The sequence below is a fragment of the Bacillus rossius genome, assembly GCF_032445375.1.
Source record: "Bacillus rossius redtenbacheri isolate Brsri chromosome 4 unlocalized genomic scaffold, Brsri_v3 Brsri_v3_scf4_2, whole genome shotgun sequence".
NCBI lineage: Eukaryota > Metazoa > Arthropoda > Insecta > Phasmatodea > Bacillidae > Bacillus > Bacillus rossius.
In genome coordinates this window covers 35,818,535-35,832,617 of record NW_026962011.1, presented here as the reverse complement: position 1 = coordinate 35,832,617, position 14,083 = coordinate 35,818,535, and the positions used below count along the sequence as shown (strand labels likewise).

At 33.6% G+C, this 14,083-nt stretch overlaps 1 protein-coding gene across 27 annotated transcripts in view; it reads left to right on the top strand.

The window, feature by feature from the left end:
- The window catches only part of LOC134542023 (basement membrane-specific heparan sulfate proteoglycan core protein), a 649,742-nt gene that overhangs the window by 519,260 nt on the left and 116,399 nt on the right, over positions 1-14,083 (top strand). For all 27 annotated transcript variants that reach the window (XM_063385818.1, XM_063385827.1, XM_063385841.1 and 24 more), the window contains 6 exons: positions 7,362-7,495; positions 8,589-8,685; positions 9,547-9,681; positions 10,301-10,432; positions 11,246-11,362; positions 12,923-13,116. In XM_063385818.1, the coding sequence (XP_063241888.1) occupies positions 7,362-7,495; positions 8,589-8,685; positions 9,547-9,681; positions 10,301-10,432; positions 11,246-11,362; positions 12,923-13,116 (809 nt within the window). The remainder of the gene's footprint in view (positions 1-7,361; positions 7,496-8,588; positions 8,686-9,546; positions 9,682-10,300; positions 10,433-11,245; positions 11,363-12,922; positions 13,117-14,083) is intronic.

Below are 14,083 nucleotides of genomic sequence, written 5' to 3'. Positions count from 1 at the left end.
TGCTTCAGAATATGCGATTTTGAATAATAAGAACATTTTTAGGAACGCATGAGTCGTGCTAAGTGTAGGATTGGTGTATTGGAAAGAGAGAGTGAATGCCCATTACACTGACTGCTGCTAGGGATGTGACGTGCTACATTAATAGCTGATGTCAGACTGGTCAGCATTAAAATGTTTCCATTGTCCCCACACTTCACTCTACATTGAAATAAAATTCTAATTAGCAGTTCATTAAAAAAACTACAGTCACAACTAGTTACTTAGATTCCATAAATTAGGAAAATAATGCTAATTTGGGGGGAGGGAAAAATTGGGGTTTTGGAGGAATGAAATGTGCCAAAAAAGGTTATTGAAGACTTTTTTATTCTTTATACATAATTGAGGAATTGACTGTTTCATCATTACTTATAACTCAGTTCCCACATGGAAGGTAACCTGCATTGCACATAACTGCGTGATGCGCACATTAAATGTGTTGCCGCATACACACTAAGTTGGTCTGCCACAGCTCAGCGTTTATGTTCATTTAATGAGAAATGAAATATTTTGTGTGAAATACATGACACTAACAAAGTTATTTTATGTTTTGCTAGTAAAATATCTTATTTTCTTGCTTATTACTGAAAATGGACTTTGCTCTGACATCTCGTTTATTGGCTGTCAAAATCGTAACAAATTTGAGAATTTGAAAATGCCAGGTAAAATTAATTAATATTATCTGAAAGAAATTCAAACCATTTCTTGAAGTAGCCAGTGGCATTGCAGTTAAACCTAAAAAGTTTCAGTTTTGCAATAAATTAAATTCTCCTTAGTTGTACAACCCAAAAGCGTTAAAAATGTAACTTTGGCAGCTAATTATGCAAAAAGTATGTGCTGTATATATTTTTCATTTCGTGAAAGTTAATCAATTGAAAAAGTCTACAAGTTTATCTGTAATTACTATGAAAATAAAATCTTGATCTGAAATGGGAGACACCCCTTTAATGCTAGGCACAATTATTTGCCTATCTTTTATTCAACCACAATAATAAGACAGTTTTGCATTTGGTATTGTTCTTTTCAGGAGAAGTCTATTTGGAGCATCAATAAAAAAAATTGTTTTTATTTTTCTATTAGAAGCCACCAAACATATAACTTCACGTGCTCTTTTCAATAAATATTAATCATCTCTTGTTACTTGTGTGTGTTAATTTTTTTTTTGTGACAAAGCGTTGAATAGGACTACGTTTCAATTTTTCGGATTACATCTTGTATTTAATTTTTAATGTTTCATTAACATATAGCTCAATGTTTTCTGAAAAAGCAACTAAATAACCGTAGAAAATATTACAACTATGGGCTTAGGGCATGTGTATGATTTGACATTATCATTAACAGGTAGTATAGAATGGTGCCATTAATATTGGCACAAGAAAATTAACACAATCATTTTAAAATCCTAGATTATAAAAGTCAGGCCATGAATATTTTTTTTGAACTTGACACGTGTTTTGTGTTATGGAGATAAATTAATGTCATTAATGTCTCATTGTTTGTTTACCAACACAAAATGCAAACTGCTCTTTGACTGCACTCATTTGAAGCACTCCAGTTAGCAAGCTACCCAAGTGCCCAAGTGCAATGACCCCAAATAACCAAGTTTTGTAGCCAGTGCGTAGAGCTCAGCAATGAGTGACAGACAGTTTTTAGTTGGGGAAACAAATATGACATCTTTACTTCCAGACATATTTACTGCCCTTAAACTATGCTGTAACATATAAATTTTACAAATTCTTTATCTTCTGCAGTGCTAGTTTAAACGTTATCTTTGCAGTTTTGTGTGTGTGTATATGTGAGTGTGTGTGTATATATATGTGTGTGTGTGTGTGTGTGTGTGTGTGTGTGTGTGTGTGTGTGAGTGTTCTATATATGTTCCTGCTTGAACATTATGGCTGTGTATATTTCATGCCTTATTGCATCTGTTTATTTTTACTTTTATTTATCAACATGCTTTGTCAAGCATGTGTTTGTTGTGAAAGTTGATTATCTGTACCCCAGTTAAATTAAACCAACTAAATGTTTATGTTATCCCACAACATGAAGTTATTCATGAAATAATACTCGCCCCGTTAAGTAAGGTCAACAAAGCAAACACAGGGACGTTGCAATCACTCTCCATGCTGTTTTTCTAGCCCATGTGTTGTTAAAATATTATGAATAATAAAAAAAGGCTATTTTTAGCTAATAAATTTTTCCAAGAGAACACATAGAAATTTGCTTAGGTGATATTTTAGATTTTTTATTTTCACTAGAAAGTGAATTTATAAATACACTTTGTTTAAGATTTTAAAAGTTATAAGTATAAAAATAAAAATACTGGTTTGACCTACAATGAAACATTTTAAGCTATTTTAAAATAAACGTTAAAAATCTTTAAATCAAAAACTGTAGTTGGCACCATAAATGCTTGGTAGAATATAATTATTGCTTGCATTAGAAGTTTAAAGTTAAAACTTGTCTTTTTTTAAAACTTTTACTCTGTTTGACATTTTTTTTAAAGTAGTGTTAAAGGCTTGATCTCATGTTAAGTTGGTTATTTAATTTTCTTGTCATCTCAATTAAGGAATGTTCCTGTATATTTATTCCAATAGCTCTTTTGGATTTTGTTGTTTTGTCACCAGATATTTACGAAACATTATTTTATAGAGCTGTAAAAGGTCACACAAATAATAATGAATGCTTGCTTGATTTTTTTTATAGCTTTTAGATAATACATAGCAGATGTCTGTTGATAAAATTTAGGACAAAAATTAAAATGATATACAGCTATTGTGATAAGTTTACAGGAAAAACCCTCAAATAATTGTAATGGCAAAAAAAATGAAACACCAGCCAACATGACATGTGAAACTGAGTCTTAAAGTAGAAACTCATTTGTAGTTTGTCTGTGTTAAATGTATTTAATGATTGTGTTTTTGAATTAACAATTTTATTTTTTCCTTTGGTTTGCCACTGGATCACCCAGTTGTAGCAGGTGAGTGCTGATTGGTCGTCGATTGCACAATGCTTCGAAAATAACAGTGCATGGGTCTCACTAGGTTAATAAGTGTCTCTGGCTCATGCTATGCTGTCTTGGTGCATGCCATTCTTGTACACTGCGGGAAAGTTACTCTATGATAATTGCTTACCTGCGAGGGTGGACTGGCCTTAGTAAGAGGCAGTGGGCGTTACTGAGGTATGGAAGAAACCCTTACATTATGAGAGATCATTCACCACAATGAATTTTAAATTAAGCTAAACAAATGGTTGTCTTTGCATTTCGTAATCTTATGGAGTGTAACAAAAAAAAAATGGGACAAAAAAAATTAATAATGCGAATCTTCTCGCCACAGTGTTGTAAGAAAAGCAGTGAAGATTGTTTTATCAAACACTACAACATGTTAAGAATTAATGTTAAAGTGACAGAAAAACTCAGAATCGGGGTAAAGATCACACTTGTTACCCATTAAAAAATATGCGAATGGTACATTCCATTTATTTTTCTTTTTGCAATATTAATTTCCTTGGTGTTCATTCGAAGCCGTAGCCCCGTGACTGCTGCTAGGTGGGTCATTTGCTGAGGATCGCATGTTCTTCTGCTGTACATTTTTGTGTGAGGGCTTTAGTGTTGAAGACATGCAAATAAATTGCAAATGTTTTTAGTTAGTCTGACCAGATTGCAATTATATTTTAGTTGGATGTGTTTTATAATTCAGAAACGAGCACTTGCTCGGAGGACACTAGTGCTTATGTTTTCTCCCCTGAGAAGGTGCTCTCAAAGGGAGGCTGCACTGTGAAGTCTTGCCAGAGTTCTTGACGGCCGGTCCAACCCTGCTTACTTGTACATGCAGCTGCACAGCTTTGTACAGACGATTTAGGTTTAGGACATGTACTTTTTGGTTTAATCATTTCAGGAAGTCTCCATTTTTGGTTTCGGAACAGAAATACACCTTTTTGTGTTGGGAATCTCTATTACTCTTTTCTCTACAGTCTGTTCAGTCATGTGAATAGTGCAGTCATATTATTTATTTGTTCTTCCCCCCCCCCCCCCTCCCCCAACTCATTTATTTTTCATTTTTATCTTAATTATATACACAGCATGAATATGGTTTTATATCACTGATTGAGTTTTGAAAATGTAAATAACAAGGATTTTTTGCATAAATGATTAAAAATGGTAATATTTTTATAGTATTTTGACGTGCCAGAAGGTTTTCCCGTTTTTACCTTACATGATTGTTAACTAGTCAACCTGCTGCGTTAATTTTAAAGGTTATACTCAAGGAAAGAAGTAGTAGGACAGATTATCGAGCTTTGCTGATCTGTGGATGTACATTACTGGGAAAACATAATCTACTAAAAAAAAATTATATTGTTTACTTTTGCAGACATTGCCCCGAGAACACTTTTCTCAATCCCTGATAAAGTTTTACCTGTCGGCCTGCTTTGCAGTTTTCCACCAATTGTAAATAAACGCTGTGCCATAGCCACTTTCAAATTTTAATGACTGCTTGTTTGGGGCCCAAACTGCAATATACTAAACATTATTTATATACAGGTGTCCAGATAGAATGTAGGCTTGTTCGTGCAGTGCTTAAATAAAAATAAAAATTCATGGAAGCATATTATTGTTACTGCAGTATGGGTGTCATGAACAAAAGCGCAATTTAGTGGTGAAAGTGCTTCTGCTATTCCTGTATTGTGCAAATCTGATATCTGGTCAGAAGCAATGGCTTCTTGTAGATTGTGAGTTATATTTACAACCCACATATTCTTTGTGTAAAAATCAAGCTTTCAGGTTTTTAAAATACATATTTTGATAGGAAACTACTGAAATAATTCACAATCCATTTTCTCACACAAAAAAAAACTACTGTACTGTACTGTACTGTACTGTATGCCTAATTTCAAGACATTGCATTTGTTAAATATTTATTCTGCCCTTTAATTTGGCCAAAATGTGCATTTTCACAATGTTGTGTCCTTGAAATTCTAACTGATTTTATACAAAACCACCCAAGGCATGTGCATTTAGGTAACTTTATTGCACACTCACAACAGAAAATTATATGGTCATTGCTTAAAGTCTCATATGGGCACATTGCACGATGAGAAGACTACTTGTACGTCGGGCCAACTGGGAACTTAATGAGTGTGCTGGTTTTTGCTCTTTGTGCTTCCTTGCATCTGAACAATTAACAATAATCATAAATCCAGATCAAACTCTGTAAGTCAACATTTTTATCCAGTTATACAGTTATTAATTTTGGAGTGAAACTTCTTGGGGTGTGATGAGAGTAAAATTTCAAGGCTTAATTTTAATGCAATATTTTTGTGAAACATTGTCTTGAAACATTTCTGACATGCAAAGGACAGAGAATAGGTACTTTGCCAAAGAGATATAAAGAGAGCACTATGCTATATATGTTGCTGGGCTTGTTTTCATTCTCCTCTTTGTGTAATGATTCATCCCCCACCAAAAAAAAAAAAAAACGGTGTGATTATTTCAATATTGAATGATATTTATTTCAATTGATATCCTGAACTGTTATTTTGAAGTGAGTAATAATTTTATTAATTCATGTTTATTTAGAAAATTTTCTCCTTTCTCTCTTTCTCTCTCTCTCTCTCTGCCGTTTTACCCTGTATGATGTATTCACTAGTCGAGGTTTTAATTGACAAAGAAGTTTCACTTCTATTACATGTACTTAGTTAGACTCTCTCTTTTTTTTTTAAACGGTTATATTAATTTGAAAGTGCGTAATCAGTAGCTGTGAACAGTCACAGGCCTGCAGCAGAACTCCAGGTGTTGCTTGTGCATGTTGCACGGTTTTACTACGCTTGCAGCTTTGGCATATTTGCTCCACAGGCAGGCTGTTCAAACTTGTTTGCAAACACTTAAAATATTTTCATCTAATTGTAGGTCATAATTTTCCTTAGGATAAATTTGAGTAAAGTAAAGAAATCCACATTTTAAGATTTTTTTATGGGCATAAATTCTGTCGCTATGGATGGAGCATTGTTTATCTTCTCTGTATAAAATAATGTGAAGCTTTGCCTGCGAGCTTCGCAGAAGTAAAAACACTGGGCTACTGATTTTTCGCTCTGCTATTAAAGTTCACACTTTGCTTGGAACAAGGATATCTAACTGAATTAATTTACAAATGTTTGTGGGGTTTTCTTATCTTAGTTTATTTCATCTGTTATGTTACACAATACTGTGTAAAAAAAAGTAACATTTTAGGGGTATTTAATTTTTTTTCATGAACATTTAAGATTTTAGGGATTTGCAATATAAAATGTACTTAGATATTTATTAGAAATGTCTATTTTTTCTTAATTTTATTTCTATGTTAAACAACCTGTTTGGAATCCATAGAAAGATATAAATAGCATTAAAACATGAAATTAGTGTATAAACACAAATATTTGCAAAAAAAAATTTTATTTATGGATTTTAAGCACTGAAAAAAGACTTTTTTTTTTTCCAATTTAAGTGGGGTATGTGAGCCAGTCATTAATAAATATTTTTTTTTATTGACTTTCAAACCATAATGCTACATCCTTATAGGAAAAAAATCTCTCATTATTAAAAACTATACGCTTACTATTATTGTATTGTATACTACTTTTTTAAATGTTCATGCATATTTACGATACCATTATTAAGTGTGACAGTTATTCAGTTTTAATATCTTTTTATCTATTAAAATATTAGGGAAGGTTGGGTTTTGCATTGCATGACTATACCATTGTATATCAAAAGTCTTTGTGTAATTAATTTTCAAGATCATAGCTACATGAGTCATTATGGGTGTGAAATAAAAGCACCAACATTATTTTATCATGATATGGGAGTTTAGGTATTTTAATTGTATTTTAGACATTTTCTTGAGTGTAGGTGCAGGTTAGGTAAAATGTATTGTACTTCTCCATGCAGGGTGATAATTTATTTTTCGCTATGATGTTGTGATGATTTAAGTGTTAGCTTTTGCTCCCTGCCTTACGCATCCTGATTGTACCGTTGTTTAATGAAATGCAGGCCCGGAAACTTTTAGCTGGTAATTCCCACGAGGGTAAGAAAGTGTTGTTGTACATGCTCTGGCATTGTGCTTATGTTGTTAGGAACAAATGACCTTAACTTGCTCTTGTTCACATCAACTCATGGGCAGTACTCACTTATTTTGTCAGTTAGCCTTGGATTTTTTCCACCGCTTTTTCCTTCCGTGTGCGGTACTTTATGATGTGAAACATCCCGAGTGGGTTCCCCTGATGTACTGAGTGTTAAATGTGTGCAGGTGTGTGTGTCCGTGTCTTTGCTAACACCGTGTTCCCGGTCGCAGGTAGGGAAGTCGTCTTTCAGTGCAGAGACGAGGGCCCTCTGCGTGCTCGCGTCCACTGGACCCGGGAGAACGGGCTGCCGCTGCCCCCCGGCTCCAGGAACATCAATGGCCGCCTGGAAATGCCAGACATCCAGGTACTGATCCAGATCCGCGCGGTGGCTGTCGAGTGCCTCTTGCGATTTCATTGAAAATGTTGAAGGTTGGTTATTTTGGCCATTGAACTGTCCTACGATGTATGCTTCTTTTATGGAATCATTTTGTTAAGTATTAATGTTGGGAAAATTATTACACCGTAGGCTCTTCTGATTAAAAAAATCTGTTAAAAAAACATTCAACATTCATTCTGTGGAAAATTTAAATACTTCTATGCAAAAATGCATTTAAGAAACATTATTTGTATTTTTTTTTAAAGATACTTTTATTTTCAAGATGTATGTTACATACTTAATACGAGTAAATTTAATGCAGTGAGTTTCATTATCCTTAAAATTAACTATAGTCTTTATGTTTATATCTGTTTTTGCATGAGTTTATTTTTTTTTTTCGCGTAAACTAACTCATTTTATGGCTGGTTTGATGCAAGATAGTGTGATAAGTTCCGTTGGCCTGGTGCTGTCAGATACTCTTAATGATTTCATTATACCTATGTGTCTAATTTTTGCCTCACATTGGAAGCCATTGTAGATAGTGCATGGCTGCGCTGACAAGAGATGCTGGTAGCATGTATCACTCATGTTCGCCGGATAATGTGTTCAGTTTTGTTCAACTGCAATGAAATTAGTTCCATTCATATTCATTATTGGTAAAACCTGGTGAATGATTGTATTGCCTTACAAATACACATTCCTTATCCATTAAAAAAAAAAAAGTGTTATCCTGTTTTTCATATTCAATAATAAACTTATGAATTAAAAAAAGTAATAAATTTATGCAAATAAATGTTTAAAATTAGTAATTTTTTTAATTTCCATTTGGTGGACAGTTTTCGGCAGGAAATTAAAATAACCTGTGTGTATCTACATAATTTCATAACACAATTTTCTGAAGAGAAACAATGTATTTGCAGCACACATCAGCAGGAAACCTTACATTGCCACCATCTTAAAGTACCAATAACAGTTGGCTTCATAACCAAGGAGAAGAAGCATCTATCGTCAGTATCACTCTAGCGCGTGAACAACCTACCAGGATCTACAGTGCTCGACTTAAGTTGTTCTGTCTGTGCAGGTGGAGCACTCTGGAACGTACCTGTGCGAAGCGGTGGGAGTCCCATACAACGTGACGGGCGCCAGGAGTGTTCCGGTTCACTTGTCTGTGGAGAAAGGTGACGTCTGAAATTGGTGGACATGTCGTTCCCGTTTAGCCTGCGAACATACTCTTTCAGCCCATTAGCTTTTTGCCTCTTCAGGCTAGAGAGGTTTCTTGATACTTGGTTTTTTTTTCAGTAGGTGCCACGTTGTGTTTATTTTGCCTTCACTGATTTTTTTTAAATGATCGGTTACAACTAGAGATTAGTCGATCAATTTCTCACTTTCTTTTTTACATTAAAAACATTAGTAGTTAAAAGATTTGATAGTCAAGGAAAAATATTTGGAGAAAAATATTTCAGAAAAAAAATTCCAAAATTCAAACACTTGTATACGAGATTGCATTACATATATCTACAGAAACAAATATCAAAGATATATCTCATGTACCATCAGCTAAAGTGCTCTCTGAATATGTGTTAGGATTTCAGGGACATTTGCGACACTATACTAATTGTATAAGTGTAATTTTTTATTTAAAAATAAAATTTTTTAATTTAATCAGTTAAAAAAATTTTTTAATTCTTAAAGATTTATTTGTTTTTGCTCGTATATCATTTTATTCCTGACTCTTGAAATCTAGATTTAAATATGAGGCACACCTTTAATTTTCAAGTCCAAGATTCAGATTTGAGAGATCCATTTGAGAGACAAATTTGACACAGTACATGTTCAATTATACATAGTGGTAGATCTTATTGTGTTTTTATGCCGTAAACATAATAAACAAGTACAAATTGTTTTAATGATTTTTTTCCTCTCGGTTTTGGCATTTATGGACAAATATTACATGGAGCATAAAATTATGTCAGATCATTATGTTTACTTTTTACATGTGGATATATTTTGTGATGTAAATGATTGTGTTGGTGTTGCAGAAGAGTTTTTTACTCCACGACCCCAAAGCTGTGGTTACAACGAAGCTACGTGCTCAAATGGCCAGTGCATTAGCCGACAACTGGTCTGTGACGGCAGAGAAGATTGCTCTGATGGTTCTGATGAAATGAGATGCAGTAAGTAGGGTGGCTTTAAAATGTAAATGTTATAAATATTTTACCTTTTTAAAAGATAAACTATTTTAAATTTATGACCATAAAAAATTTTTGCAAATTTGAATTTTTATGTTTAGTTATGCAGGTTTAGTTATCAGTATAATTTATTAGTTAGAATTATTTATTGTAAACATCTGACTTAAAAAAAAAAGAGTAACTAAAATTAAACTTTTTATAATCCAGGGTTCACACTAATAAATTATGTTCCTGTTGATTTTAAAATTGATTCATAATGACTTATTTCTTTAAAGTAACATTGTGTATTCTAGGTATAAACATTTGATAATGGATCTGAAAGTTGATGTGCTTATCATCATTTGCCAATAGCTTGCTATAAATTCAGATAAATTCTTGGCATGAGAATTTCTGCTTTTCTGCTTGCACAAATTCATTTTTTTCAGGATGTAATGTGCATCCTTGGGTTTAAAAATGATTCAATAGCTAAGATTATTTTTATGTAATTTTTTTGGCAAGTTTAGGAACAGTAATTTGCACATTTTACTGACACTTTTTTTTTTTGCAATTTTTAAGGTAGTTTGAATCAAATCATGTAAATATGACTGGCATGTTTTCCTCCCAGATCCGATCGGCTGTGAACCAAATGAGTTCCGATGCAACAACAAGAAGTGTGTCCTTAAGACGTGGATGTGTGATGCGGACGATGACTGCGGCGACAACTCAGACGAAGCAAATTGTGCCACAAATGCTCCAGGTGAACCAATACTCTAGAATTTCCATTTGAAATTATTTCTTTATCTACAATTCAAGGAGTTGTTACTAACAACATTTTGATCAAAATCATTTTTTTTATCTTAAGCATTTTGCTCAGATAAAATGGGGATATTTTTTTCCCTTAGAGAGCTCTTGTTTATTTTATCGATTCAGTGACGTGGGAATGGGGTGATACATGTGTATAATTTTTCTTCCTAAATTTGTACAATCTCAAGTATAATTGTAAATATTTATTAATTTATATTCAAGTAAGCCTGTTGATCATCTGAAAGAACGCATTAGGCATAGTTGAATTATGCTGATTGCAAAGCTTGATTTGCTAACTTTTGAGTATTCAAAAATATGTTACCTGAATAGAGTGAATGAAGTATTCTGTAAGACTTAACAAAAAAAAAAAATCTAGTATTAATTTTTCTCGTAGTGACTTTTCAGTGGCTGTATAATCTACAATCTGTCTAGGTTATGAGGGTAGTATAAATCCTAATTATAGACAAAGGGAACTAAGCCAAGGAGGGGGAATTCAGTTGTGCCAAAATGAAAAGATTTTTTTGTGTTGATAAGAAAGGATTGAGTGTTACTTTGGACTGCCATATTTGGAAGGAAAAAAGTCAGGTCATTGCCTGGCAGTGGTATGGTTTGTTTGACTTCACTTTTGCTAGCACTTGCTCCATCTTGACTCTTCCAATATATTTGACCAATTTTTAATTATTTGTCACGTAAGTATGTACTTTTCAAAGCTGTACTGCTGTACGTAAGTCAATTCTAGCACTTCACGTGGCAACACTTGTTACAGGGTCTCCGTGTCGCTACAGCGAGTTCCAGTGCCGAAGCGGCAACCAGTGCATTCCTAAGTCATTCCACTGCGATCAGGCACCTGACTGTCAAGACGGCAGCGATGAAATTGGATGCTGTGAGTGCATTTGTTTTTGCTTGGTTCCCAGAACTGTTTTACCACACTGAAAATAATTGCTGTAGAATATTATATTTTAACGATAAGTTATTCTTTTGAAATTTTTTTTTATGCTGAGTCTGTTATTTGCTATCAGGCATTGTATTTTTTTTTATTGTTTTTATTTTTTATTTACTATCTGTGGATTGTTGTAAACCTATTTTTTTGGCGGTACTAACACAGATATTCAGGAATAGTTTCATTCAATGTTTTATATTTTATTTATAGTATAACATGCAGTTTACAAAATCATGTTTTGTTAACTGTTAAAAAACTTATCTGGTTTGTTACAGTAATCCGCTAATCTGCTGTGTAGCAATTAAGGTGGTTTTTATTTTTCTCCATAAAATTTGATATTGATAATTATGGATCAAGAATTGTTATTTTGTAATATATTATAATGGTTGCTTGAGAATAAATACATTTATTACATCAGTATCAACCAAGTGAAGCGGGGTAATCAGTTTTTGTGAATCTGCATTTGTATGTATGTGTGTGACTGTCTAACAATAACTTCCAAACCATTGATTAAATCTTCGTAAAATTTAGTAGGTAGGCATATAGGGCCAATAGAATTTTCATGTTTCTATATTAGGTAGTTTAATCAGTCGAGAGGTTCAGGGTGAATGACTAGTTATTATAATTAAACCTAACCTTATTTTAATATGTGACCATTCGATTGTTGTAACCAAAAGTTCACTTTGTTAAAATACTTGATGCATTAGTACTCAGTTAACTTAAAAAAAAAATTTTGGTGACCTCACTAATATCAGACAGTGATTGGCTCAATCCAACTCTCAGCACTGTGATTTAGGTGGAATGCTTTATGTGCTCACAGTTCAAAAGTTTGCCACCAATGGTGGTAGGTTCACTACCCAAAGCCTTTATAAATTAATTTAAAAAGTTTTATTTTTACATTTTGGAGTATTCTGCAGTGGAACTCAAACCACATACATATTTTTGTTATGAACACTGAACAGGTAAAAATTTGCTGAGTGCTAGGTGTCCGTATTCAGTAATGGATCATGCTTCAGTTGCTTGGGCCAAAGTTTTGATCCCAGAAACCCAACATGACCAGATTTATACGCACTAAGTATTTACCAAAGTGGTTTTAATCCTACTATAATCTTGGATATCCCATCAGTGGCGTTAAGAAGCATGCCCCCCCCTCCCCCTCCGTATTAAAGGGGGAGGTCTGGGGGTCCTCCCCTGGGAAAAATTTGGATTTTAAGGAGTAAAATAGTGCTATTTTAGCAGTTTTCGGTACTTAAATTTAAATATTGTAATGGTAAAAATTGTATTAATTTTAATATGAAATTTGTTTGAGTGGTGAATAAAAAATTAATTAAATATTTGGTTCTAAGGGGGGGTTTGAACACCTAAAACCCCCCTCCTGGTTATGCCCCTGTATCCCATCATCTTAAGCCTTAATCTGGCGTGAAACTGTGTTAACAGTTTAACTGGGTAGTAATCAGTAGAAATGTTGAGGACTGACGTTTGTCACTCCCTGGTTGCTTGCAGCGTCCGCATACATCCAAAGCCCGCCTCCTCCCATGATCACGCTGGACATCGGGTCCATCTTCATCGTCACGTGCACCGCGAGGGGCATCCCCACGCCGCAGATCGTCTGGCGGCTGAACTGGGGCCACATTCCCAGCAAGTGTACCACCACGAGCGTCGACGGCACCGGCACCCTCACCTGCCCGGACATCCAGGTCTGTCCCCCCCTCCCCTCCTCCTTTACCTCGGACACTCCCTGAAACATCTCGGGAATACTCGGAATTCATATACTGAAAGATGGTTTAACAGTTGAACTAAGTTGTAAAAAAAAATACCAGAAAAAAGTTGTAATCCCCGTTTCTTTGAATGCTCTGAATATATACATGTAAAATTTGATGTTGGTATGTATGTATGTATCTATGACGTTGATAAACTCCGAAACCATTTGACCGATTGCCATGAAAGTTGGCACATCGAAGATTTTTTTTTTTCATGGAGAAGGTTTTGATGTTATCCATTTTTTTTGTAACTCGCCACTAGATCGCACTGCAGCGCATCAACTTCTAAATTGTTCAACGGATCGACATGAAAATTGGTATTCATAGATATTCGAACACTGAGAATATTTTCCAAAAATTATTTTTTATCAACTTGCATTACGCTAAATATTATTATTATTATTAGTTGGAATTATTATTTTAATTTGGTTTGTTTATGTGTCAATTGGAATAGTCAAAAATATTGTTCATTCACATAAATTATTAATACATAATATATAATATATAATAATATATAATTTATCATCAATTCATTCTGATATAAATAATATAAATGTATCAATATGATTAATCTATCATTTTTACAATTTTTTCTAAAAACCTTAAAGATTCTAGATTACATACAAAACATCAGTTTTAGATAAAAAGACGTAAATAAATAAACACTGGCAGGACTACATCTTCCGGGTTCTGCTAGTACTTGGTATAAAGATAACATAACACAAGTCAGGATTATTGTTACTGCTCTGCACTATGTTTTGTTGTTGCAACAGGTTAGTGTTATCTTTTTTTACAGAAGTAATTTAATGTAAACTCTGTTAAGAATTTGCTCAGTGTACTTAAGAATTTAGACTTATTAAAACGGTATGATTTTTTGTATTTATTTGACATATGCTAAATCTTT